Source organism: Spodoptera frugiperda, chromosome 9 (assembly GCF_023101765.2).
Source record: "Spodoptera frugiperda isolate SF20-4 chromosome 9, AGI-APGP_CSIRO_Sfru_2.0, whole genome shotgun sequence".
In the NCBI taxonomy this organism is placed as follows: Eukaryota; Metazoa; Arthropoda; class Insecta; order Lepidoptera; family Noctuidae; genus Spodoptera; species Spodoptera frugiperda.
In genome coordinates, this window is record NC_064220.1 from 6,664,066 (window position 1) to 6,690,928 (window position 26,863).

Sequence of the window (26,863 nt, forward strand, 5' to 3'; positions counted from 1 at the left end):
CTTTTATGGGGTGTTGATGTAGATAGGTAAATATGCATCAGATTTTAGAAAATTTGTGTAATATGTTATTTTTTTCGCGATGGATTAAGAAGGGATTGCTTTATGTCTTACGATACCCACGGGTAAAATTTGTGGTGGTGATTTTATTCTACTCTGCTGTCACTATACTGGCTTCTGTATATCTGCATTATAACATAGCTTGCTAGAGTTTATAGTCACGTCACAGTAAATAAACGATGCAGTAATTTAAAAAAAGAGTTCTTTAAGGAAATCGTTAAGTATCTTTTTTTAAGGGGAAAAAACATACAAGGACTTCTCCTGCATTGGGTGAGGCGATAGGGAGTGTCAGACTCTCGCTGAAAACCACCCCGTTCCTACTACTGCTTTTCTATGTCCTGATAACCCGTTAGACAGTCCGCAACACCGGAAAGTTAAATATCTAGTGTGGCATTTTTCATGAAAATGTTAAAGTATTATTGCATAGAATAATTCAGCCTACGCCGTAAACCTTAATCCTTTTACGTTATGTACAAAAAATATGTTTGAGCGATGCATCTCCTAACACAAAACTGTCACCATCTGATAAAGATGGATTATTTTAACGGGTAAAATGGCTACCGAATCCTAAACGAATGAAATTCAACCTCAACACCACGTTTTTATGGTTTAGTTTAGGTTGAGTGGATTTTCCACGACAATAAATCCACAGGTGCTTTTCATGCCTCATGCAAGGCTCAGATAGATTAGTTTTTCATATAAAAAATATGTTCAAACCGCTCTCGTATGAATAAGATTGATTAAGTCACCTTTGTTCGCTTTTAGGAAAATTGTGGGGTCTAAGGGAAGGGTTGAAATTGATGCAAGTCGCTTCCTAGTAAGTGCTGCTCGATGTAACTGCTGTTTCTCATGTTGTCCCTGTTATTAAACGTATGTTTTCGGTTTGAGTGTCAGGCAATAAGAGATGGCACTGAAAGCTATTGTGATTTTGGTAAATTATGTTCCAATTTTGTGCTTGGTTTGGTAGTTGATTTGATACACTCGACTAATGACTTTTAAAGGTAATAAATATTACCTCATTGAGGGTGTATTTTTATAATCTTTGCTTTGCACAGCAAAACTGTGGAAGAAGACTGTCGTTGGCAGTATTTCCAAATCGATACGACCTTCAAACCTTCAGAAAAAAAAACGTATTATTTTTAAAAGGCTGACCACCCTGTCCATGTGTGGCGCTGATCGCTCCTATCCCATAAAAAATATCATGAATCATTTATTACACTATTGGCCTTTAACAATTTAATCTTTTAAGAAATAATATTTTCACTTCTCCTAACCTACCACTTATAAAAACCAAACAAACAGCTATCATCTATTAAAACTCATAAATATTTCAATTGCACACATGCAATAATTCCACTCTCAAATGCACCTGTTATCTTATTTACGTCCGAAATCACCCATAAACAATAATTATGACCCTTCAACGTGCAATCAAGAGCAAGCGTCCCAAACATGGCGGCCAAATCAAGTGAGCATAACTGTCACAGACAATACACGAATGATTTTGACAGTTGCATGACATAATTTAAAGTTACATTGCGGGGCATGTACGGAATAGCCTCTTGCATCCACTCAGTAATGGTACTATGGACTCGCAATTATTGGCTTAAATTCCCATTAAGCTGCGATCACATTAATATCAAGCGGTTATGCTTGTGTTTCGTATATTGTTGTAATTATTGTGATTTAAACTTGCAGTCGATGTGTACCAGGCTTTGTGGTAGTTAAATTAATTGCTGTGTAAATGTTTTTTGTTTTGAGTTTTGTTTTGTTTGACATAATTGTGTGGTTATGTTAGTTATAGTACCCTAAGCTGCGGGCTACCTAGCGGGTTTACTGGGACTCCGGCTTGAAGAGCAGGAGTAGGAACGGGGTGGTTTTTAGTCAGTAAGAGTCTGACACTTCCTGTCACCTCGTCCAAGGCAGGAAAAGTCATTGGATAATATTCTCCTTTCGAAAAGAAATGTTAATTGCCGTGATGTTTATTTAAACATGTCTCAATAATTTTGTGATGCATCACTTCGTTAGTAGGTTGGTTCCTTTTTAGCTGTTTGTGCCATCATTTATAATACTTTTGGTGTTGTAAATGCACTGAGGCTACGGTCACAGAATACTTACGGTGCTCGCTTATGATCAGAGATGCAATAGGCTTTGTTGCCATGCTACCAATAGTAATAAAAAGATAAATTGCTACTTAGGTAGTTATTTTTATTCTTAAAAGTACGTATAACAAAATTCTAATAACAATATTGTAACAAAACATAAACAAACTTTAGGTATATCTTCTTCATTCCTTTTTTCATTTATTATGGTAGAAGTCGGTAGACGATCAGACGGATCAAATTTACAATGGTAAGCAATCGCCGCCGCCCATGGACACTTGAAACACCAGAGACGTTACAAGTGGGTTGCCGGCATTTTGGGGGTTAGGAATTTAAGGGTTTTAGGGAATCGGGGATTGGGGAGATTGGGAAGCGAGGTAATTGGGCCTCCGTTAACCTCATTTACACAACGCAGGTGTTGTTTTACGTCGGTTTTCTGTGATGCGCCGTGGTATCACTCCGGTCGAGTCGGCCCATTCGCGCCGAAGCATGGTGCTCCCACACTTATAATCTTCATTCTTTGATCAGGGATCTTTGATTATGAATTTATTGATGGCTGTAGTTGTATTAACCACGTTATAAAGACTTGGCTTTTTGCAAGATATTTAAAATTCCTACCTTAGCGAAATGTTTTTGGTCATCATCAAGTTTGCGTAACATTGGGACAATCATTTGTGAAAAGTTTATATCCTCGTCGTATTCACTCGTATTGGTCTCTGTATTTAATACATTTGGCATACTTTGTACATCTTCTATGTCCCTTTGGCTTTTTGAAACCTCTTTATAGGTTAATGTGGAACTTTGCAATGGTTGCTCATCAGCTTCATCGTCGCTTTGCATTTTAGAACTTCTGGAAGCCTTTTTAAATGAGGTCCGATTGCTATTTGTTTCCGATAAGTCTTTTGAGTGTCTTTTGTTAATGTTTTGGGTTTCTGATGATTCGATACCAGGATTGTCCTGTGAGGAGGATTCTGTATTGGTGCTAGTCTCCTTCTTCCGTAGAGATGGTACCAAAAACATCATGGAATCGAAATGGACGTATTTTCTCTTCTTGATAACGCCATGGCCTGATTTGCGGCGTTGCATACTTAGTTCGTTGGCGAAACTATCGCGCATATTCTTCCATCTCTTTTGAACTTTGTGACCTGTAACAAGAGTAAAATTTCTTATACCTACTCATAGTATGGGTTGTTTGTCATGCATCTTGATAGTGGAAATAATTTCTTAATGTTTTTAATAAAAAGAGATGTGAACCAAATTTACTTAGGGTGCGTATCCGCCTGAGATGAGCTATGCTGCTATGCTACGTAGATGTAATGTAGTTGATAAGTGAGATGAGTTTGTGACGTATCGATAGTAGTGAAGCCATCCATAGCACACATCCTTTCATATAAAAGCAACGTAGCATAGCACGTCTCTGGCAGAAAAACACCATTAAGTATGTATATTGGTTGGGGAATACGGTTTAAAAGCCAAAAGAAAATTGGATAAACTAAACAAAATGTTTGTATGAAAGAACACATTAATTGCCTCGGTTCCATAAAACATGGTATACGATTGTTAGAATAAAGCCAGAAAATACTCGATTATAAAATTAAAGTGATCAAACAATACGATTCGCGTTGCGCTCGAGTTGGCCACGCGCAAAACCACAGTCAATACGATACTATAAAACACTAGGTGAAGCGCGTGCTGCGCATGTGCGGGGTCGAGGGGGGGGGGGTGCCGGGTGGGGGAACGTGACGCGGTCTGCCGCGCGGCGCGAGGTTACCTCTAACCAGTGTCGCACTATCAAATGCACAGCAAATGCAGTTATTTTAGTTATAAGGATCCATTTTTTTAAACTTACCCTTTTGTATTTTCTCAGCCTTCGACAATGTCCCCCAATTACTAAACACGTGTTGGTAAACTTCCTCCCAAAGCGTGTCTTTCGTCTTCCTATCATGTCTCAGTGTAGTGTCGTATAAAGCCGGCCTTTTCTGCACTTCCATGATGATTTTTTGTGACAAATTCTCGTATTCTACGTATGAAACGGACTCTGATTCCGTAGACGACATTATTTCAATAAATATACGTTTTAAATGGTCTAGCAACACGACTGTCTCTCTCGACAGTCGATCGAATACTGAACTAAAACCGTTCGGGGCGGGGGAAAACCGCAGCTGCGGTCGCCTGCGTTCGTATTCTCGTTTCATAATGTCAGACGGTTGAAAACAGTTGCGGTTTGTGGTGACCGCACACTCACGCAAGCCAAACGTGTCGAACGGCTCGAGGGAAACGAATTTTGGTTCAGAATTTATTTTGTGATTTAGTTTTTTGTTATATTCCGAACTTACTCGTATCTCATTAGCCATAATATTTTAAATGAAATCGGATAACGTCATTAGTTACCTATTCATTTCATTTACTCGACCAAGACGTTCCCATTCTATCTGTTACATGATTCACATTATAACATGAGTGTAAATGAAATAGAAACGGTTTTTTCGGTAGGGTTGATTGTTTTAACGTGATCAGTTCTTTCGGCACAGATTTTTATGGGAGAAGGCAGCAAATAGGCCGACGCAAACGTTAATTTTCACGCCGGTATTCTGTGGGACTTACCGCTTCATACCGAAGTATCTCTCTTACATTTGGAAAATGGTGCAACCTCTTGTTGACTTCGGCGCTTTATTCGGCGCGTTTAGCTTAAAAATGTTTAGTGTGCGTTAATCTTTAGTAGTGCGACGGCGCGGCGTAGGCCTGAGGTCGTTGGCCGGGCGGTTTCAACCGCGAAGTACGTACCTACGGGGTTTTATAATTTTTTTATTTAGAAATAAATAAAATCAAAATTGTGCATTTTACTCAGAGTTTGGCAATGACCCCCATTTCGAAACCATAATAGATTTTGAGTCTCTTCTTGAACTAAGTATTAAGATTTATAAAATCGTTTTATTATAAACAATGCAGTTTTTTAAGAGATAGGACCTTTTGATACTTTACTTTTCGTAACTCCTCGTAAATAGATAATTATAAACTTTATCTTCGAGTAACATAAAGTTTATTTTTAAAAATAACGTTAATAAATTCGAATTCGCTCTGATTGGTTGTTTTATCTGAGCCAACCAATCAGAGCGCCGAACGCGCTCTCGTTTTAATTACTTACCTACTTTAAAACGATAAACAAACTCATAGATTTCAAATCTACATTCGAATGCACGCATAGACGAGGAGACTGCATCGATTTAATTAGGACATCTTAAAATTAAAGTACATTTGAATTTGGAACGTTAGGTAAATGGGTCGTTTATTTGGACGTTTGCAATGAAATTCCGTTCAATTGTCCGGCTTTAGGGTGTGGGCTCAGTGACAGCGAGTTACAAAACCTAGAAAATTAACGAAAAAATATGTAAGCACCTTATTCACTGTTCTTGTAAGTCTAAACCATATATTATTAAGTATACTATACTGAGTTATTTCTTATTATTTGTATGTTTATCGCTGTTACTAAGACCATACCCTCAATCCGGTAATGTATGTACGCTTAGCTTATACGGTGTCTGAGCTTAGTCGGAGTGATGCGAGTCCGGTCATCCGGCTCACTGGCCGGTTACCCGGTTAGATTCGAATTGATGTTCAATCACATTTATGCTCCAGTATTAAGGAAGTAATGTGTTTAGTATTCAGATCGTAATGGATGCGATTTGAGAATTACTCGTAATTAAGTCTTTAGTTTATACTTATAGGTACCTCTGATACCTGGGTGCCTATTATAATTCAACGAAAAACGAAGTTTCGTCCGAAACTTCGCAAATTTCGTACTACAATTTCATATCTTATTGCGAACCTTTGTGAACAAAAATGAACGAATGAATTGAAGATAAATACTTAAATAGGTTTTGATTTGAAATTAAAAATAAAACGTTAGTTATTTTAAGTAATTTCATTAGTAAATCAATAAAACCTACGGTCGAAAATTAAGCGAAACTTCGGTTTCGAGAACCGGAGTAGGCCCCCTGATCCGGAGCTGCAGACTACCTAGCGGGTTTACCGGGGCTCCGGCTAGAATAGCAGGAGTAGGAACGGGGTGGTTTTTAGTCAGTAAGAATCTGACACTCTCTCTCGCCTCGTCCAAGGCGAGAGAAGACGTAGGATGATTCCCCTCCCCTACTTAAAATTACATACATACATACATACATACATACTCTCGAAAAACATAACCCTCCTTCTGGCGCAGTCGGGTAAATATAAGAAAGCGGTCCCATACTACAAAAATGTTATCATTTGACACAATCTATTGACACCGTTTCGAGAATTTACGACGACCGTAGAAATAATTTTACCTAGGTACCTACATCATTTTTCACAAAACAATTCTAGTAATTACTCACTTAGTTAAAATAAACTTTAAACTAAACATAAATCATGTATATAGGTATAAGTTACTAAGTTAGAAAACAATTCACTGCAAATCTACACAATCACAATTCACACGAAAAACATTAGGGCTGCCCCGAGAACTTATTGCAAAAACCGTAAAACGCAAATGTGCACACCCCTTAATAGTACTTTATGAAATCCGTTATCACATCCGCATTGGAGGAATAACGATAATTCAAAATTTATCAGCGAACGGTATTCCGCCGTGTTTTTAAACTTATTGCCAGTGAATTGGTATGAACGGCAATAACACGCAATTTTGGCCTTTTAATCATTCCGTGATTCATGATTGATAGTGTACACACCGACTTTCGTTAATTCAAATATGTATATTATTATAAGTATGGCTTTATTGTTATGTTTTTTATGAGCTTTTGGTTGTATTTAATGTTAATTATTTATTGTTATAAAATAAAGGCTTTGTTTATTTTTGTGATTGTGTTATTGCTTAATTCGTTTCTGGGATATATTTCCTGGAACATTTATTTTCCAATTTGATATTAACTTTAATTTTAACTCCTTTAAATTTATTTTATGGAATTGCATTTCAACATGGAATTTACACTGAATGATCTTGGGTAATTTTTTATCTATGTAAAGATTCTTCTGACAAAAGGCCATTAAAGTTAATAAAATTGATAAAAACCCTTTTAACAGTATTGATAAACGTACCTACCAAATCCAATAAAAATTTGCTATAGCATAATTTTATTTACTGTGATTTCATAAACTAGTTACTACCGTTTTTATTATAACAGCGCCATCCATTAGCAAATTGTAGAATCACATCCTTAAAATACCTGTTATGGTGCAAATGCTTATCAATAGATGTCACTTTATGGCAAAATAACTTGGATAAATATGTTACTGTCTGTGATTTAAAATGCGCAATATTTTTTAAATAATTATTTAAAATTAAACTGAAAACCTGTATTAAAAAGAAATAAAAAAACCGATAAAACCGTAAACAATTTTGTGAGATGTCGCGTCGCGTACCTATATAAAAAAAAGTTATACACAAACAACATGGTGGATCAGCTGTTTTCGTTTTTCTCAAATCTGAATTTGTTTTCATAAAACGAAGCCTTGTTATGGTCTCATAGCCATGTGTGAATTAAAATGGGTTCAATCGCATCGGTGCTGCAATGGCATTGTCAGACGTGCGGCCAGATCAATCCTACAGAAAGTGTAAAGTGTTTAAAATGTGGTACAAAGCGGGTATCGAGTCATGACAGTGGAATATCTAAAGAAAATTGTAGAGATTCGTCGCCGGAATATACATCTCGTACTGGAAAAAGCGAAGGAACTACACCTGGATCAGAAGCGATCGTCATACCAACTGAACATAGCTTTAACAGGTGTGTTTTTTTTCTTGTAATTACGATCGTCGCCGAGTTTCTGTCAGCAAATTATCGATTTTTCGTGACCCGTATTTTAGGTTATATTTCTATTGTATTTCATTGTTGTGCGCAGTAGAAGGCAGTTCATTAACTAAATTAGATGTTAACGTGCAGTTTTTGGTGTATTTGTGTCAGCAATTGTGTTAAAAATGTGATTATATGTGTTGATTATTCATCATGTACCTAGGTACGTATTGTGGGCAGTTTCGATTAATTCATTGTTCATTTCCTTATAATCGTAACTCGAGTAGTATTTTTACGTATTCTGTAACTGATTTAGTGTCAAAATATAATCGTATAACGTTGACGTTTGTGAGAGCAAGTGAAAAAATCGGCGAACAAAAAAAAATTTTTTTCGAAGTCTCGAACTGTTTTTTACCTGTAACACAAATAGTATTACATATTCAGTCCTATTATTAGACTTAGAAAATCAAGTGCTCACACTTATATTCACAGTGCTAACTGTTAAATTAAATAATTATTCTATTAAGAACTATAGCACATAATACCTACTAGTAAGAAAGTGTCTAAAACACAGAATTCCTTCAAGAAATCTTGTAAGTAATTTAACTATACATTCATTTTTATTTTACCATGACAGATCTCATAAGAATGTAATAACTAAGATAACATTACCTTTTATACCTAAGAACAAAGGATTGACAAAGAAATAATAATTTATTAATTATATGCTGGTTGCTTTCATTACTATGCATCACACTTATGAGTAGTTAATATACCTAAATATAAAAAAATGCATATTATGTCAAAAATATTTATAATTAACTAGCTACTTCCGCGCGGTTTCACCCGCTCTGCTTGGCTCCTATTGGTCATAGCGTGATGTTTTATAGCCTATAGCCTTCCTCGATAAATGCACTATGCAACACAAAAAGAATTATTCAAATCCAAACTGTTGTTCCAGAGATTAGCGCGTTCAAAAAACAAATTATTCAGCTTTATAATATTAGTATAGATATAAAAATAATTTTGTTGCAGCAACAATTTGACTGTATAACAAAACAAAACAATGTGTTAATGTGCACAACAACATAAATGTGTTTATCTATTCTAATACTAATATACTAATACATATATAAAGCTCATGCTTCGTTTGTTTGTTTAAGTCTTTGACTGCCAATAGAAAACTGTTGAAGGTCCTCCGCTAACGTCGGTCACTGATGACCACCATGGCATTCAATGTGTTAAACGCACTAGTCTCCATAACTACTGGTCTGATTTTAATTATTATTTTTATATTGGACAATGCATTTATTGAGGAAGGCTATAGACTATCTAAAATATTGGGTGAAACAGCTAGTTAAGTTTTATATCTTCAAATCATATCAATTGATGGTCATATCATTTTATTGGAGATGTATGTCAGAATCATGCCTTTTAGCGGTCCTTGTCTCTGCTTATTATACCAATGTGCAATAGACAAGTAGTTACTTCAATTGTACAACTTACTTTGAGCTTAATTTATCCGCTCAGGACCAATATTTATATCTGCTAGTGCCAGACACGGGATCAACATGTTGTGTAAAATGTGTGAATAAATGTTACACAGCGCACTTTACTAGGAAATGGTTAGTTTATTTGTAAAACGATCTGAGCATTGAAAGGAAATTCCTATTAGTCACTATGGACGAGTTAAAATTGTGTTCCAATTCCCGTATGTTAGCTGACATTCTATATGTATTATTATTCATTTTTGTATGTAGTGCAGTTATAAATATATATTACTAGCGACCCGCCCCAGCTTCGCATGGGTGCAATGGTGATATATTATACCTGTATTATACATAAAAATCATGAGTTACTCTATCTATTGCATCAAAATCCGTTGCGTAGTTTTAAAGATTTAAGCGTTCATAGGGACATACAACATGACAGAAAAAGCGACTTTGTTTTATACTATGTAGTGATTCTTACTAGATCCAATCCAAACCCGTGACCGGAGCTGCGGACTACCTAGCAGGTTGACCGGGGCTCTGGCATGACAAGCAAGAGTAGGAACAGGGTGGTTTTTAGCCAGTAAGAGTCTGACACCCCCTCTCTCCTCGCCCAGAGTGAGAGAAGTCATTGGATGATTTTCCCCCTTACAAAAAAGGGTAGCTAGATCAGGACTGGAGAAGTCCTTAATCTTTGGAACTATTCAACGACAACTAGTCACATTATCTTAGCAACTCCACTTCACTGGAAGACACTGATTATTTTTTTCTGGATTTTCATAATAAAGTGGTAACTGGGTAACTATAATAATGTGGTAGGTAGGTACTGTGGCTAAGTGGTTGGTACAACTGACAGTGATTGACTTATTATAGTGGCCTAGTACCATAGTGCTAGCATTGACATGACATGATGATGATGGTATAATATTTTCCTTGTGTTTGTAGCGGATGGTCGTGCGTGGGCTCGGCACCGGAGGCGTCGCGCGCGTGGCGGTGCGCGTGCGGCCTGCGCAACGTGTCCGCCGCGTGGCGCTGCGCCGCCTGCGACGCGCTCGCGCCACACGCGCCTGTCTACAGGTACTATTTTTATTAACAAACTTTTCCAGGCTATTGGTTTTCGATGAAAACGTACAATACAAAGTACAAAGAAAAAAATATTTTGGGCGATAGACTGGTATGGTATGGTAGAACTTTGTCCTAGGATACAATTTCAAAGTCATATCTGACTGATCTATAATTATTCCATCTAATAGCATGTGTGATTAAATGTTACTGTAGATCAACTATAAATGTTTAATTAAATGACACTTGTGAATTTCCTATTACAGGCTCTCTGATGATGAGGATCAAGCTTCAGGGATGACGGACAAAGAAAAGTCTGCTCAAGGTATGTTCTATCATTTGGAAAACTGAAGTTTCTATTAGTTAATATGAACAATGCTTTTGAACATGCCTTATTTCCTTGCAGACAACACTATGATAAGGTCCAACACCCTGGCTGTCCCATCGTCATATAAGCCTACAACGAGCTACTCCGACGGTCGCCGACTGAACCTCGACTTGCAGTCACTCCGCCTGTCCCCCACTCAACTGACGGACCACGCGCACGGCGTCACCAGGTCCCTGTCTCACGGGTCCGTCATCAACTCACAACAAAAGTGGTGGAAAGTCGACGAGAGTGGCAGAGGGACCATCAATAGACCCACGAGTTTGATGGTCTCCGAAAGATACGGTCAGTGCAATCCTAGAGAGTCGTTCCTCAGAAGCCTGCACACGGTGACGCGAAGACCCAAGAAATGTAATGAGAGCAAGTCCAATTGGGAACTCAATTACGTGAAAGAGTACCAAAGGGAACAGAGTCGGGGACTGCATTTGAAGAAGTGGTCGTGCAGTAAGTGTACTCTAGAAAATTCGGGAATCAGGACGCACTGTGAAGCCTGTCTCTCGCCTAGAGTGTCTCCCTTAGCGCGGATTCCTAATGCTAGGGGACTCAGTGTGACGACTCTAGGTAGACACGAGACTGCGGCGGGGAAAGATGGCGCGACGTCGCTCCCTACGTCGGGAGGCGTCATGATCACCGTCCCCGACTGGCCCACGGGGAGCACGACGCTAGGAGCTTCCTTCAGAAGATCGATAAGCGCACAAAATTCACCAGAAATCCGCCCAACGTACCGACGGTCTTTCTCGGAGCAGACAAACGCGGAAAGACCAGTTGGTAAGGTGATATCGAGTCGGAGGAGTCTGAACGACTACCAGAAGTCGTTGGCTAGTTACTGTGGAAGTCTACCGAAGACTGATATTCGGAAGGATCAGAAGATTGAGGAGAACAGTGCAGAGTTGATTGATAAGGAGTGCAGTTGGGATACGAATGCTGAAGGGGTGATATACGCACTGCCAAACAAGGGGAAGTATAAGGATTTGAACCTGCAGTTGCAGGTGAACAATAACGGGACGCGGTACTCTTATGTTTCGGTTCAGGACACGAAGACAGTGATGAGTAACTCTCAGAACGAAGCATTGTACTCGAATGATATAAATGACGGTGACTATGCTCGTATAGACGAGTTGCTGGGTGCCGAGAACTGCATATCTCCTGTGAATGACGTGGCCTCCAATATACGGACGTCGCACATAGGGCAGAGAGAGCCCAAGGTGTATAATATGCTGCCGTCGGTGGGGAAGGTGTCCCATAACCCTCGGGAGCCGAACAAAGTGCCTTCGACACAACAACCCAAGTAAGTTACTCTTTTGTATATTTGTCTTAAGATCTGTAACCCTTAGTATGAGTTTGCTTTACGTTTAAAGTAATCGAAATGAGAGCGCGTTCGGCGCTCTAATTGGTTGGTTTATTCGAGCCGGCCAATCAGAGCGCCAAACGCGTATACGTACTGAGTGACAGTCTTTATTATTTGAAAACTCTATTGAACTCAACGATTTATTTTAATAACTGTATCTAATTTGACGAACGTGTGACGCTTCTATTGAATTTAAATAATCCTTCTACCCTTTAGTGCAGTCACGATTCATTTCACTATATTGAAATTGCGTCCGGATGAGCTTATTATGGTGTTTTTTATGGGTCAAGGTAATTTGTGTTTGTGTACCAGCACATAGGTTGCTTGTGGACATAGGTTGCTAACCTGTTTGTACCGTAAATCAGATTAGTACCTATTAGTATTTTTTACCAATGATTTCATTTTATTTTAGACATATTTTCGTCTATTAGTTTAACTGGCCTGCTTTAATTAGTTGATTGGTCGCAAATGTAACTGCAAAGCAAGGAGTCCCAGATTTGATTACTGGGTCTGGCAAAATTTTGTTAAGGTACTTTCAACTTTAAAAAAAATCTGCATGCATGCATTCAGTAACAACACAGTCTGGAATTGTGAATGTTGTTTATCAATAGGTTCACCTTCCATTAGTTATATGGGACTCATAGCATAACTACCATAGGTACCCTTTCAAAGAACAAAAGATGTCAATTTATTTAATATTTTTGATAATAACCAACAATTGGGTACTATCCTCGGTCAAAAATAAATTATTACAACTTTTCAATACAATAAAATATTAAAAAATAATCACACTCTCATTCATAAATTTGATGAACTATTTAATTTTCGATTTTTTCTAACTAAATTTCTAGAAATAAGTCTGCTATTTGACGTCAAAAACTTATGACGTCATAACGCACTATTTCATACAAAGTTCATAGAAAATATCGTTTTTGACGTTTCGAAAAAAGTATTGAATTTGACTAGTAGGAAAGTAGCCAATTCTTCCACTATACAATCCATTGCTGGCTATCCACAGTCGCGAGAGCCGCATGTGGCAGTGCAACGAGTGTTGGTTCGCGTACAACGCGTGGTGGGCGCGTTGCTGTGACGTGTGTCGCAGTGGCCGGCCCCCGCACGCACCCGTCACTCTAGCCTCCAGGGATGTACTTGATGGGCCGCATAATAAGTGAGTACTCTTTAGTTTAGCTTTTGATTTTGCACTCAGATGGCGCCACTGTGGTATATGGGCCACTGCTACTCGGTTCCTATTAATTGATGATGGCCTACAACCTTCCTCGATAAATGCGCTATCCAACACATTTAAATCGGACCAGTAGTTCCTGAGATTAGCGCGTTCAAACAAACAAACAAACAAACTCTTCAGCTTTATAATATTAGTATAGATTGGTCCTATATTAGTCAAATCTGTATATGGCGATAGTACCTCCCTTATGTCTCGTCTATGTAGCTGCAGCAAATATTCTATTGGTTAAAAGGCCTGAAGCGATACTAGCGCCTCTACTGGTGCTAAGTAATTAAGATTTGCTTTTTAATATTCATGTGTAAATATCAGATGATTTTGTAGCCTTTCCAGTTTACTGAATGAGTGTCTTTATTGATACCCGATTTAATGATGACTGCACGGTTGGCGCGTTGGCTGGGCAACCGGCTGCCGCGTAACGTGTAGCGGGTTCGATTCCCGTATGCAGCAACTCTTTGTATTATCCACAAATAGTTGTTTCGGGTCTGGGTGTCATGTGTATGTAAACTTGTATGTTTGTAAACGAACCCACGACACAAAAAATACAAAAAAAAAAAGTGTTAAATCCGTATATGGCAATAGTGAATGCGTAGTAAATAAACAGCTTCCTATGTAGTTGTTACAAATAATGTATCGGTATAAAGGTCTCAAGCTATACATGCGCTTCTACTTGTGCTAAAACCTTCCTCGTTATTTTGTCTATCGGCTAAAAGGGGCTTTTAAGTAATTCAGATATTTCTTTAAGTACATAGCTAAAATTCTTTTTAATGTTAATGTAACACACTATCTTACCTAACACTGCAGGATTTTTAATTTATTTTAGTTCATTATCTCTTTTTTTTTTCTTTCACTTTTGTTTAATTTCTGTATAATGAAATTGCTTTGCTGTGGAGGAGCGGTGCTTCCCAACACAAGCATCTATTTGCTTAAAGGGAAGCTCCAAACACTATATTTCTTATGTAAACCTGATAAAGCAATAAATATTTTGTATTTTTGTAATGTTCATACCAGATGATGTTGTAGCGTGTCCAGTCTACTGAATTAATGATACCCAATTTAATGATGTTTGTAATTAAATTAGAACTGTCTCGGTGGCCTAGTGGTTGCAAGTGCGACTGCTGGGCAAGGGGTCTCAGGTTCGATTCCCGGGTCGGGCGAAGTATTATTGGGCTTTTTCGGTTTTTGGAAAATTTCTCAGTAGTAGCACGGAGTCTGGAAATGTGCCCGGTATATGGCAATAGGCTCACCACCTATTACATGGGACTTACAACATAAATTGTGAAAAGTGGGTGTGCATTGTACAGTGGCATTACGTGTCATAATGTGCACCTTCAAGCTTCCTAATGCGAACGGCTAGGGAGTGGAACTCCTTGCCGGAGTCTGTGTTTCCTGATGGGTACAACTTGGGTGTCTTCAAAGCCCGAGTGAATAGGTTGCTTATGGGCAGACGTGCTCCATCGTAGGCCGCATCATCACTTACCATCAGGCGAGATAGCGGCCAAAAAAAAAACCTCTGCCTACTCCTTCGGGGATTAAAGGCGTGACGATATGTATGTATGTATGTATGTATGTGTAATTAAATTATACTTTGTTCCCACAGCTCTCGTGCAACCAATCAGAGCTCGGAAGCGAGCGGCAGTAGCAAGGTGGAGATGTCTAGGGAGCCGAAGAAGCTGACAGTGCCTATAGCCTCGTTGGACCATGATTTGAACAGTGACGAGCTGTTGTTCGCTGTCGGTAAGTTATTTTGTTTCACACACACTTATAAACTTTAAGAAATTTTTATTGTAACTTTCGTGAGACATACTAAATTAATTATTATGTTATCGGCTTACTCACGTACTGTTTTGACGAGGAACTCGACTAGTTTCAAGCCATGCTAGAGGCTCATATTCTGCTGTATGGAATGCTGCTCATGAATATGAGCCTCTAGCATGGCTTGAAACTAGTCGAGTTCCTCGTCAAAACAGTACGTGAGTAAGCCGATAACATAATAATTAATATAAGAAAATTGTCCAACAAATCTTCTTAAATTTTACTCATCTTCTCACTCAGAAGTGAGAAGACTGTTAATGTGTTAATGCGTTTGTAACTCCTCTGGCGTGACAGGTATTCATGGCCTTATTGCTTACCATCAGGTATTTTTTTTTCTACAGCAGAGTATCTACAGAGTGTATTTTTACAGCAGTAAGACAGTCATAGGCCACAGCCATAGATTTATTATGAGTAAGATTAAGTGATTATGTTTATTTCGTCTCAGATTCGACTCCCGCGCCGCCCCCTCCAGTGGTGACATGGTCGTGTACGCGATGTACGCTAGTGAACGAGTCCACGGCCGCCGCCTGCGCAGCCTGCGCGGGCTCTAGGCCGCAGCCACATAACTTTTGGTGAGTTATTTCTGGGTATAAAGTACCAGCGACACGAGAAACGTTTTCTACTTTATTGTGGACATTTAGCTGATGTTTGCTAATTTTGTGCTTTCTACTGTGTAAAGGGCTAAAACTATAATGACAAAAGTCTAGATTAAGTTGCTCTTTACATTTTGTTCTACTACTGAGTATTCTTGACCTCAGAATCAGAATCTTGACTGCACGGTTGGTGCGGTGGCTGGGCAACTGGCTGCCGCGCAATGGGTAGCGGGTTCGATTCCCGCACGGAGCAACTCTTTGTGTGATCCATAAATTGTTGTTTCGGGTCTGGGTGTCATGTGCATGTGAACTTATATGTTTGTAAACGCACCCACGACACAGGAGAAAATACTAATGTGGGGCAACGTTTTTAAAAAATAAAAAAAAAATAAAAAAATAAGAAGCATTGGTAGTCGTGTACTGCCAAAATCATGATAGTGACAATCTTCAAACCATTAGGGATGTTATGTATCGTTATAATCCGGAGCTGCGGACTAGGGTTTACCGGGGCTCCGGCTTGAAAAGTAGGATTAGGAACGGGGTGGTTTATAGTCAGTAAGAGTGACACTCCCTCACGCCTTGGGATAAAACATTGGATGATTTCCTCCACCTTAAAAATATACTATAATTTTATCTCACACTTTACCAATTATTTAATAAGTAGCAACTGTGCATTTAAAATAAAAATAAATAAAAACTATTTTTTTTTTTCGTTCCAGGTCGTGTAGTTCGTGTACCCTGCAGAACCCGTTATCAGCGAACCTCTGTCTCGCATGCAAGACGCCGCCCGTGCCCAAACACGGGCTCACAGTACCGACCAATGACTCCAACCAAGGTGCCTGTAAGTAAACAATCTTTGTTATTACCCTTTTTATGGTAAAAGTCGGTAAACGAGCAGATGGATCACCTGATGGTAAGCAATCGTCGCCGCCCATAGACATTCGAAATACAAGAGGCGTTACTAGTGTGATTTTTTATGTAACATGCCGGTAATCGAGCAGATGTATTACCTGATGGTAAGCAATCGCCGCCGCCCATGGACACTTGAAACACCAGAGGCTTTACAAGTGCGTTACCGGCTTTTTGGGAGTTAGGAATTTAAGGGTTGTTGTTCGGGAATGGGGATGGGGAAGATTGGGAAGGGGGGTTTGGGCCTTCGGTAACCTCACTCACACAACGCAAGCGATGTTTCACGTCACGTCTTACCAGCCTTTTCGGGGTTAGGAATTTAAGGCTTGTTGGGGAATCGGAATTAGGAAGATTAGGACGGGGGATAATTGGTAACCTCATTCACAGATCGAAACGACACGCAGGCGTTGTTTCACGTTGGTTTTAGTGAGGCCGTGAAATCACCTGTGTGGAGTGAACCCTACTCAACTGCCAGTTCTTAAAACAAAATTGTTGCAAACTGTATTGATTGCATATAATCTAGTATGCTATCTTGTTTTATCCAGCGGGCCGCAGTCCGTCTCCCCGCCGCGGCCGCAACACTCCAGCGTTGCCTCGTCGCGGCTCCAGACACAAGACACCGCCGCCTGAACCCAAATATGTCAACCTCAGGTAAGAATATTATTATTATGTTTTACTTATAAACTAGAGTTATCGTTCAACCTATAACAATTGGGTACTATCCTCGGTCAAAAATAAATGATTACAACTTTTCAATACAATAAAATATTAAAAAATAATCACACTCTCATTCATAAATTTGATGAACTATTTAATTTTCGATTTTTTCTAGCTAAATTTCTAGAAATAAGTCTGCTATTTGACGTCAAAAACTTATGACGTCATAATGCACTATTTCATACAAAGTTCATAGAAAATATCGTTTTTGACGTTTCGAAAAAAGTATTGAATTTGACTAGTAGGAAAGTAGCCTATTATAATGAGGAAACTTTCGAGACTCTAGGGTTAATTACTATGGGTGAGTATACCGGGCCGTAAATGAAATTACGTGGTTTGGTTATGACCGTATATTCACGACTGGTGTCTTATTGACGGGGCGCAGCCGTCGCTATCCCACTCATAAATCATAATACGTCAGTACATACTACGTCACGCGATCATATTTCCTGTCATACGATATGTCTGTACAGAGACTCTAATTTAAATGAAACTTTTAGCCAATCATCATTATAATAGCTGGACTATGAACCTCTTCATGATACATATGAGGGTTTTCCAAAATATCCACTCTTGACAAATGGGTTGATTCCCGGTCAAAAAGTGATAGTGGCATTTTTTTAGTAAATTGACCATTATTAACCTGGTGCCAGGATGTACGGCAGTGTTTCACCCCCGTGCCTTGGAAAGCACGTGAACTTGGTGGTGGTGTCTGTCTGCCGTCCCATCGTTCAGATAGTGAGGGAGAGTAATAAGAGAGAGAGTAATAAGAGTTGTAAGTGTACATATGTGGGCACTATGTTTGAAACAACCCGCTATTTTATTTTATTTTCTTTACAAATTGGTTTTATTGTCCCATAGTTTTGACGTCGTATTGTCGTTACATTGTTCCTACATATATATACAATAGGTAATTGATCAAATAATGTATCAGAGATATTGTAAAAAACATTTTTTTTAGAAGAGTAACGATGGAGTTTCTTGCTCGTTCTTCTCCATTCGAAGCAACACTTTGGAACGAGCGCCTAGCTTCACTAACAGACAGACTGACGGACAATTCAATTTGACGTTTCAAAAGTGCCTTATTTAGGATTAATTGAAAAAAAAAGAGTGCACAAGACGAACTTGCCAGTGTGATCGAAATCGATCGGGAGATTTATCACTGCATAGTATAAAACAAAGTCACTTTATTTTTAAATAGAGTGTTTCAAGAGGAAAGTTTATGTGTATAATACATGCATAATATATCACCATTGCGCCCATGCGAAGCTGGAGCGCGTCGCTAGTCTATACTAATATAATATTATAAAGCTGAAGAGTTTGTTTGTTTGATTGTTTGTTTGAACGCGCTAATCTCCAGAACTACTGGTCCGATTTGAATAATTCTTTTTGTGTTGAATAGTGCATTTATCGAGGAAGGCTATAGGCTATAAAACATCACGCTATGACCAATAGGAGCCAAGCAGGGCGGGTGAAACCGCGCGGAAGCAGCTAGTATCATATAAACATAGGTAGTGTACAAAATAATGCGTCCCCCGTAGAGCGGAGCCGTCGGAGTGGCCGTGCTCGGAGTGCACGTACGTGAACAGCGTGTGCGCGGCGTGCTGCGACATGTGCCAGGCCCCGCGGGCCAAACTACTGCCGCCCGCAGACCAACGCGCGCTCGACGACGACGACTCGCGTAAGTTTTTTTATTTAAAGTTGATAACTGACATTTTTTTTTTTTTTTTTGAGGGGGGAAAATCATCCAATGACTTTTCTCGCCTCGGGCGAGGCGAGAGGGAGTGTCAGACTCTTACTGACTAAAAACCACCCCGTTCCTTCTCCTGCTTTTCGAGCCGGAGCCCCGGTAACCCGCTAGGTAGTCCGCAGCTCCGGATCAGGCATCAGCCCTGTTGGGCCCCATCTGATAACTGGCATAATGTCGTGTTATCTTGTTGTAATATATTATGTTCCTCTTGAATAAATTCTTAAATATGAGAGAAACCAGCTGCCGAGACCATGTAAAGAGTTTTGGTTACCGCTTGTGTCGCATCCTTGCCGCTCATAACGTATTGCTGCGACAGAGATTGCTCTTCCTTATTTAGTGTGTGATATATTTTTTTTTATTTTGTAGTCCGTCTCTACGTGGTAATGCTACTAAAAGGGTTAACTTGGCTTTTAAACAAATGTCAATTGGTATTTTTATATTAGCAATGTGCTAAGTGCAACAGGTACATACAACTCCATTCTTTTATCTTTTGTTTAAAACTTTGCATCCCAAATGAATTTTCTTCTATGCCGTGGGTTCATGTACAAATAACATCCAGACCACAAAGAGTTGCTCCGCGGATCCTCACAATATCAAATCCGCTACCGAATGCACGGCAGCCAAAATATATAATAGGTCATATTTAAAATAATGTTATGATTTTATTGTAACTTTCGTGAGACATACTAAATTAATTATTATGTTATCGGCTTACTCACGTAATGTTTTGACGAGGAACTCGACTAGTTTCAAGCCATGCAAGAGGCTCATATTCATGAGCAGCATTTCGCGACACACGACGCGGCGATTGTCGCGAAATAGTATAGTCGAGTTCCTCGTCAAAACATTACGTGAGTAAGCCGATAACATAATAATTAAAATAATGTTACTTATTTTATATTCCTTCACAGCGGAAGGTTCAGACGGGGAGAGACAGGAGAGTACTCCAATGGAAATACTACGCCTTAGCGAGGAGAGCCACGCGTGGACACAGTGGCAGGAAGTACTGGCGCAATGTGCCTCGGTGAGGAATATAACTACTCGAGTTTTTTAACAGTTAGGAACAAGAAGCTAATACGAAGTGATGTCATAACTGGATTTCCCTTTTACATAGTGCGTGACACTGTAGGGGCAGCGCCGGACGTTACAAAACACGTCCCTCTTTATTTTTCAACATACATACTACAAACATGTTGCCGATTGTCCACATTTTAATGTGCTACTTTCTGAGCGCTTATAAACTATCTACACTATTTTACTTACTGGCAGGGCCCATTTGTTTTGTCACAGTGCACAATCATATTATGGCATCTCCTTTTTGTGCTTGCCTCCTGATTTACTCCTTTTTTTATCAATAAGCTTACAATACACATTTAGACTTAGACCTTAAATAACGGAATTATGTGTCAAATATTATTCAATATATGGTCTAGTCAGTCTTGAATTGACATCCTGTACATAAGAGAATTTGTAATAATAATATCCACGCTTGGCAGGTGAATTGGATATCACAGTTGAAAACGTTTAGGTGTATCATAGTATAACTGCCCGGTCTTTATCAAACGTGTAGTTCCCTAGTCAGGTTTAACACACCCGCGGGAAGAGTGACGCTGTATTGTTTCTAATTTCCAGACAGGGGAGCCATACGTGGACTCGTCGTTCCCAGCGTCGGCCCGGTCCTTGTACTACAGTGGAGGGGCGGAGGCCGGGGCTGCGGCCCGGTGGCTGCGCCCCCATCAGATACACGTCGAGGCTGACCACAGGCTGCCCTGGGTCGTGTTTAGAGACCCTAGGCCTTCCGATATATCGCAAGGTTAGTTAAAATGTGTTTTTTTATTTCTTATGAATTTTTAGGGACTTTTATAAGGCACAGCGTATGTCAGTTCCATCGTACCCTAATAGTAGTTATACACCAAACCAACGGAATCAATTGAGGCGAGAAAAGTCATTGGATGATTTTCCCCCTCAAAAAAAAAAAAAAGACAAAATCAAGGCCATGAAGCTGAACAACTTTCTTGCATCATCGCTACCCGGCTTACTTACAGTAGACCACACAAATGCTCAAACTGTCAGAATATAATTTACTAAAAATAAAATGACTAGCAAAAGTCTCACACGGTCTTGAGGACCGTGTGACTAACAATTTTAAAAGGAAATATAAAAATATAAAAGGAAAAAATATATAATTTTAGTTATTGCTTTTCGGCTTACACAAGTAACTTTCACGAGGAACTGATTCATAAACAACATTTTGAAACTCTCTGCTCCTTAATATGAGCCACCAGAATGGCTTGAAACCAGTCGAGTTCCTCATTAAACAGTTAGTTGAGTAAGTCGAAAAATATAATAATGAATTGAATATCTCTCATAAAGGTCCGATACCTAAATGAATCTCGTATTACATCATAATGTAATTAAAATTTCGTAAAACTATTATATCGACCAGAATCCATGGGGAAAATGTATACACAAATTTTTGTAAGATCATAATCTTTTAAGAGTATCAAGAGACAACGACATTATTATTGAAAATGATTAAAAACGTTTTCTTGTCATCCAGTAAAACGTTAACTGCCACACTTGGAGTCATTTAATGCTTACTTAAACTATTCCTTAGTAATAGTAACGATTTTGTATGGAAAACAATTGCTAAGGACTGGGTTAAGTAGCCAATAAATGAGTCTGAGTGCGCGAGTAAGTATACCCTGCTATGTCCCCAGGCGTGCTGGGCAACTGCTGGCTGCTGTCTGCGCTGGCGGTGCTGGCGGAGCGGTCGGGGCTGGTCCGCGGCGTCGTGGTGCGCGGGGAGCCGGCCGTGGGCGCCTACCAGCTGCGGCTCTGCAAGGACGGCCGCTGGCTCACCGTCACCGTCGACGACTTACTGCCCGCCAACAAGAAGGGACATCTCGTCTACTCACAGGTCCATTCATGCTAACTAAACTATATCTATATTCTATACTGATATATCAAGGACGGCCGCTGGCTCACCGTCACCGTCGACGACTTACTGCCCGCCAACAAGAAGGGACATCTCGTCTACTCACAGGTCCATTCAAATAGAATACAATAGAATAGAATAGAATATTTTATTTGCAAACAATGTAGGTACAGATTATTAGGTGGTATACAAATTTTAAGTCCCTTATACATTTTACCTGAATTGGCATGCAAATTTACATTTTAAAAAGAATTTAATAATACCTACTTATCATCTAAGAATTCTTGAACTGAATAATAACAATTTCGTATTTCAAAGCAAACTTATTCTTTTTTTTTATGAAACAGAAAGCTCTGCATAGAGACGAGTGGAAGGAGGGTAGGGAGGCCTTTGCCCTGCAGTGGGACGACCATGGCTGAAAATATAATAAATAAATATTTTTTTTATGAAACAAGCCGGTAATCGAGCAGACGTATTACCTGATTGTAAGCAATCGCCGCCGCCCATGGACACTTGAAACACCAGAGGCGTTACAAGTGCGTTGCCGGCTTTTTGCGAGTTAGGAATTTAAGGGTTGTTGTTCGGGAATCGGGGATGGGGAAGATTGGGAAGGGGGGAATTGGGCCTCCGGTAACCTCACTCACACAACGAAACACAACGCAAGCGTTGTTTCACGTCGGTAAAATCTATATCTATACTTACTGATATATAAAGTTGAAAAGGGTTTTTGTTTGAACGCACTAATCTCCGGAACTACTACTCCGATTTGAATAATTCTTTTTATGTTGGATAGATGGATATTTATTTAGGAAGGCTATAGGCTATTAAATATTACGCTATGACTAATAAGAGCTGAGCAGCGCGGGTCAAACCGCGAGAATGTAGGCTATGTTATAATAAAGTTAAAATATTATGGAGGTTAGGGACTCATTAGCTCCGACAGTACAAAGGCTGACGCTCTTACAATCTTACAAAATCTTACAATCTTATGAACAAACTTGTTTACTCCTTTAAAAGGCCTTAAGCACACTTGCACTTCTTATGTTATAGATGTTAATTGGTGGCACTGATTTATATTTTGAAAAATATTAACTATGCAATAATTTTGTTTTCAGGCGAAAAGAAAACAGCTATGGGTGCCGTTAATAGAGAAAGCGGTTGCTAAACTACACGGGTGCTATGAGGCACTGGTGTCGGGGCGAGCTATTGAAGGTATCAGTAACGTTCATTAATTTCAATTGAAACAGTTGTGGTCAATAGAAAAGAATTCTGTAAACAATAGGGATGATGACAGGGTATGAAAATTAAAAATCTAATTAGTCCGTCAGTTAGGTAATAAAAAAATATTAGACACGTATTTTTTTATTTTGTCATATAAGATAACAATACTTAGATAAAACGAATCAAAGTTTAGGAGTGGGAGCTAACTACGTCACTATAGAGTATAAAACGTACTCTAAAGTGACGTCACGCGATATTTAAAATGGATATATCTTCGAAAGTATTTGTTTCCGTAAGAAAATAAAAAATACGTGTCTAATATTTTAAAATAATCTACAAGACGGACATTAAAATAAAAATTAGTCATCTACCCTATTAAATGCCACAGCTAGTTATTTTTAAGAATGTGTTTTAGTATCTTAAATGCGTTTTCGCTCAGGATTTCGTCGGTCAATTCTTATATACATTTTTTTTTTGTAAATGGTGCGCCACACTAGGCTTTTCTCCTGTATCGTGTGTGCGTTTAGTTCACATAACACCTAGACCCGAAACAACAATTTGTGGATTACACAAAGAGTTGCTCCGAGCGGGAATCGAACCCGCTGCACTCGCCAACCGTACAGTCATAGAAGTCAAATTTTATTTACTTAGTCTTATTTTTTTCGTCGCACCGTTTACTTCTCCTATGAAGCACGCCAGAAACTAATATTTATATATTTTCTAACATTCTTATCTTGCACATTGTAGGTTTATGCACTTTAACGGGTGCTCCATGCGAGTCAGTGTCGCTGCAGGCGGGGGGCGCGGGCGGCGCGGGGGGCGGAGCACCCCTGGAACAACTCGACAGGGACCTCGTCTGGGCACAGCTGCTGTCCTCCAGGCAGGCCTGCTTTCTGATGGGCGCCAGCTGCGGCGGAGGGAATATGAAGGTAACTTGAGACTTTGAGTATGTAGTGTTTAAGGTGCAAAATTGTTTGAAGGTAATGTAAATGTTGGGTGTGCTTTTGCGCAAGTTGCGCAAAATTGGTTTTTAAATAGTATTTGTCGATTTTGTATTCATTTATTGTTGTGTTTGCTAAGACATTTTGGATATTACTTATGGATAAAAACAAATATTTTTATAAGTATATTTTCTTACAACTGTACATGTCTACTTACCCACTAATCACCTTTCTAGGTCGACGAAGAAGAATACCAGCGTCTAGGCCTTCGCCCCCGCCACGCGTACTCCGTCCTGGACGTGGCTGAGTTACCGGACGCGGGCGGCGGGCCCCCCACGCGCCTGCTGCGCCTGCGCAACCCGTGGGGCCACTACACGTGGCGCGGGGCCTGGGCCGCGGGCTGCGCGCGCTGGACCCCGGCCGCCAGGGCCGCACTCACGCAACACCATCACGACAAGGATCAAGGAGTCTTCTGGATCAGCTTCGATGATGTGCTCAAGTTAGTTGTGGTTTTGTTCTTATTATCGGAAGGTATTTGGTTCTGTGTAAATGTGATGTGTGTAGAATTATATGCTATATTATAGCAAGGTCGCCAGTCAATGATAAATTTTAGTTATGTCTGTATCAATAGAAGAAATATTTATAAAGAAATAACAATATTACGACTACGAAGCAAAATACAGACAATAATAAAACGTTCCCTTTTTGAAAATATTAATACGAAATACAAAGATAAGAATAAAAATTTAGGAGTAGGAGCAAATACGCCATTTTTACGTATAAAACGTACCGTAGATAATATGACATCATGCGATATTTCATAATTATTTTCGAAAGTATTTGTTTCCGTAAGAAATAAAAAAATATGTGTCAAATGTTTTAAAATAATCTATGTGCAAGACGGACATTCAAACAAAAATTAACTAAACTATTGATACTAAACTTAAACTATTTTTTTTTCTCCTTTCACAGGTACTTCGACTGCATAGACATTTGTAAAGTCCGCGTAGGATGGCACGAAGTCCGCCTGGCGGGTATACTGCCCCCGATGTCCTCGACCCGGCATCTAACCTGTCTACTTCTCACTGCCAGTCAACCCACCGAAGTAGACTTCACTCTCTTTCAAGAAGGACAGAGGTAATTTTTTTAATTATATATTTTGCGCATTAAAATGATATTTTGCGCAAGTATTGCGCATCTACATACCATGCGTAAAACTTGAGCGAAGTATTAAAATGTATTAATTGTATCTCTTAACTGCTGCACTCAGAGGCATTTCATGATTATTTAAACTTTTTCTTAGTAACGATTTTGTATCGAAAACAATGGCTGAAGACTGGGTTAAGTAAACATTAAATGACTCTGAGTACGGTGATAATGAATTATTATTTATTGTAGATGAAGTATTTATACATCGAATAAACGATTAGGTTCACTTCATACTATTATAAAATTGTACATTGTATTTCAGAAAAGGTACTTTACCCTTACCTACATTTAATTTATTGAAGAATTTTTGACATAATCATTTGTGCAAGAATAGCCTCTGCGTAAACTGTGACATTAGTTAGTTAATGATTAATTTGAAAATATATTTGTTTGCAGGAATTCAGAAAAAAGCCAGCGATCACAGTTGGATCTATGTGTCGTTGTGTTTCGAACGAAGTCGGGGCCTAATGCGCAAGTCGGGAAACTGGTTGCGCATAGTAAAAGACAAGTAAGTTATAACACTATTTTTTAAACTTTGATTTTTGCAACATACGCCATATTGGCTCACTCCTTCATAAAGAATGCAAAGTTCGTGACATATTTATGTTCTACCTATTTCTACTGTAAAATCATGCCGAAGACACTTCTAATTTCCCTCAAAAACTATGTAATCTCATTGAAAAACGTTGCCCTACATTAGGATTTTCTTCTGTGTCGTGGGTGCGTTTACAAACATACAATTTCACACACATATGACACCCAGATTCGAAACAACAATTTATGGATCACACAAAGAGTGTTCCCGTGCGGGAAACGAACCAGCTACTCTTTGCACGTTTGTCCAGCCACCGCGCCAACCATGCAGTCAAATATTTTATTAACATCTCACTAAACAGTGTTCAATGTTTTTTTTTTTTTTTTGTTTACATTAAATGGGCCGACGTTTGGCCGCTATCTCGCGTTCAGGTCCGAGGGTTCGTGGGCTGCCACAAGATGTTGGAGAAGGGGTTCTACCTGGTGGTGTGCCTGGCCTTCAACCACTGGCACACGGGGCTGGAGGCGGCGGGGCGCGGCGCCTGGCCCCGCCACGTGCTGGCCGCGCACTCCAGCAAGCCGCTGGCCGTGGCGCGGCCCGCGCTGCACCCGCATCTACTCGCCGACGCCATCATCGGCCTCACGCTGGCGCGCGGCCAGCGGCACGAGGGCCGCCAGGGCATGACTGCCTACTATCTTACTAAGGTACGGCTTTAAACAACTTTGGAGATTCATAGTTTCCAGTTGTTCGCTATACCATCTTGCA

At 39.5% G+C, this 26,863-nt stretch overlaps 2 protein-coding genes and 2 long non-coding RNA genes across 6 annotated transcripts in view; 2 read left to right on the plus strand and 2 right to left on the minus strand.

The window, feature by feature from the left end:
• LOC126911047 (uncharacterized) overlaps nt 1-26,863 on the minus strand; it is a 436,837-nt gene that overhangs the window by 363,286 nt on the left and 46,688 nt on the right. The gene's annotated exons all lie outside the window — the stretch shown is intronic.
• LOC126911048 (uncharacterized) overlaps nt 1-26,863 on the plus strand; it is a 67,279-nt gene that overhangs the window by 29,831 nt on the left and 10,585 nt on the right. The window lies entirely within an intron of this gene.
• Nucleotides 2,265-4,451, minus strand: LOC126911045 (transcription factor Adf-1-like). Its single transcript, XM_050695885.1, has 2 exons — nt 4,009-4,451; nt 2,265-3,304 (listed from the first exon to the last, which is right to left on the minus strand). Exons 1-2 carry the CDS (start codon nt 4,352-4,354, stop codon nt 2,736-2,738), a joined length of 915 nt encoding a protein of 304 aa, XP_050551842.1. The 5' UTR covers nt 4,355-4,451; the 3' UTR covers nt 2,265-2,735.
• LOC118270967 (calpain-D) overlaps nt 7,574-26,863 on the plus strand; it is a 29,875-nt gene continuing 10,585 nt past the window's right edge. Inside the window, exons 1-19 of one of the 2 annotated variants that reach the window (XM_035586817.2) lie at nt 7,574-7,936; nt 10,378-10,509; nt 10,761-10,819; nt 10,901-12,167; nt 13,246-13,395; nt 15,071-15,207; nt 15,731-15,857; nt 16,598-16,719; nt 17,333-17,438; nt 19,046-19,185; nt 20,166-20,278; nt 20,887-21,067; nt 21,975-22,174; nt 23,308-23,404; nt 24,161-24,342; nt 24,591-24,853; nt 25,327-25,491; nt 25,960-26,071; nt 26,530-26,802. In XM_035586817.2, the coding sequence (XP_035442710.2) occupies nt 7,698-7,936; nt 10,378-10,509; nt 10,761-10,819; nt 10,901-12,167; nt 13,246-13,395; nt 15,071-15,207; nt 15,731-15,857; nt 16,598-16,719; nt 17,333-17,438; nt 19,046-19,185; nt 20,166-20,278; nt 20,887-21,067; nt 21,975-22,174; nt 23,308-23,404; nt 24,161-24,342; nt 24,591-24,853; nt 25,327-25,491; nt 25,960-26,071; nt 26,530-26,802 (4,065 nt within the window). In that variant the 5' untranslated portion in view covers nt 7,574-7,697. Of the gene's footprint in view, nt 7,937-7,958; nt 8,166-10,377; nt 10,510-10,760; nt 10,820-10,900; nt 12,168-13,245; nt 13,396-15,070; nt 15,208-15,730; nt 15,858-16,597; nt 16,720-17,332; nt 17,439-19,045; nt 19,186-20,165; nt 20,279-20,886; nt 21,068-21,974; nt 22,175-23,307; nt 23,405-24,160; nt 24,343-24,590; nt 24,854-25,326; nt 25,492-25,959; nt 26,072-26,529; nt 26,803-26,863 lie in introns of those variants that run through there. The other variant, XM_035586818.2, reaches the window with a different exon arrangement.

Coding starts and splice junctions, on each gene's coding strand:
- LOC126911045 (XM_050695885.1), bottom strand. CDS start 4,354: ATGAAACGAGAATACGAACGCAGGCGACCGCAGCTGCGGTTTTCCCCC. Junction 3,305..4,008: donor GGCTGAGAAAATACAAAAGG/GTAAGTTTAAAA, acceptor CTCTTGTTACAG/GTCACAAAGTTCAAAAGAGA.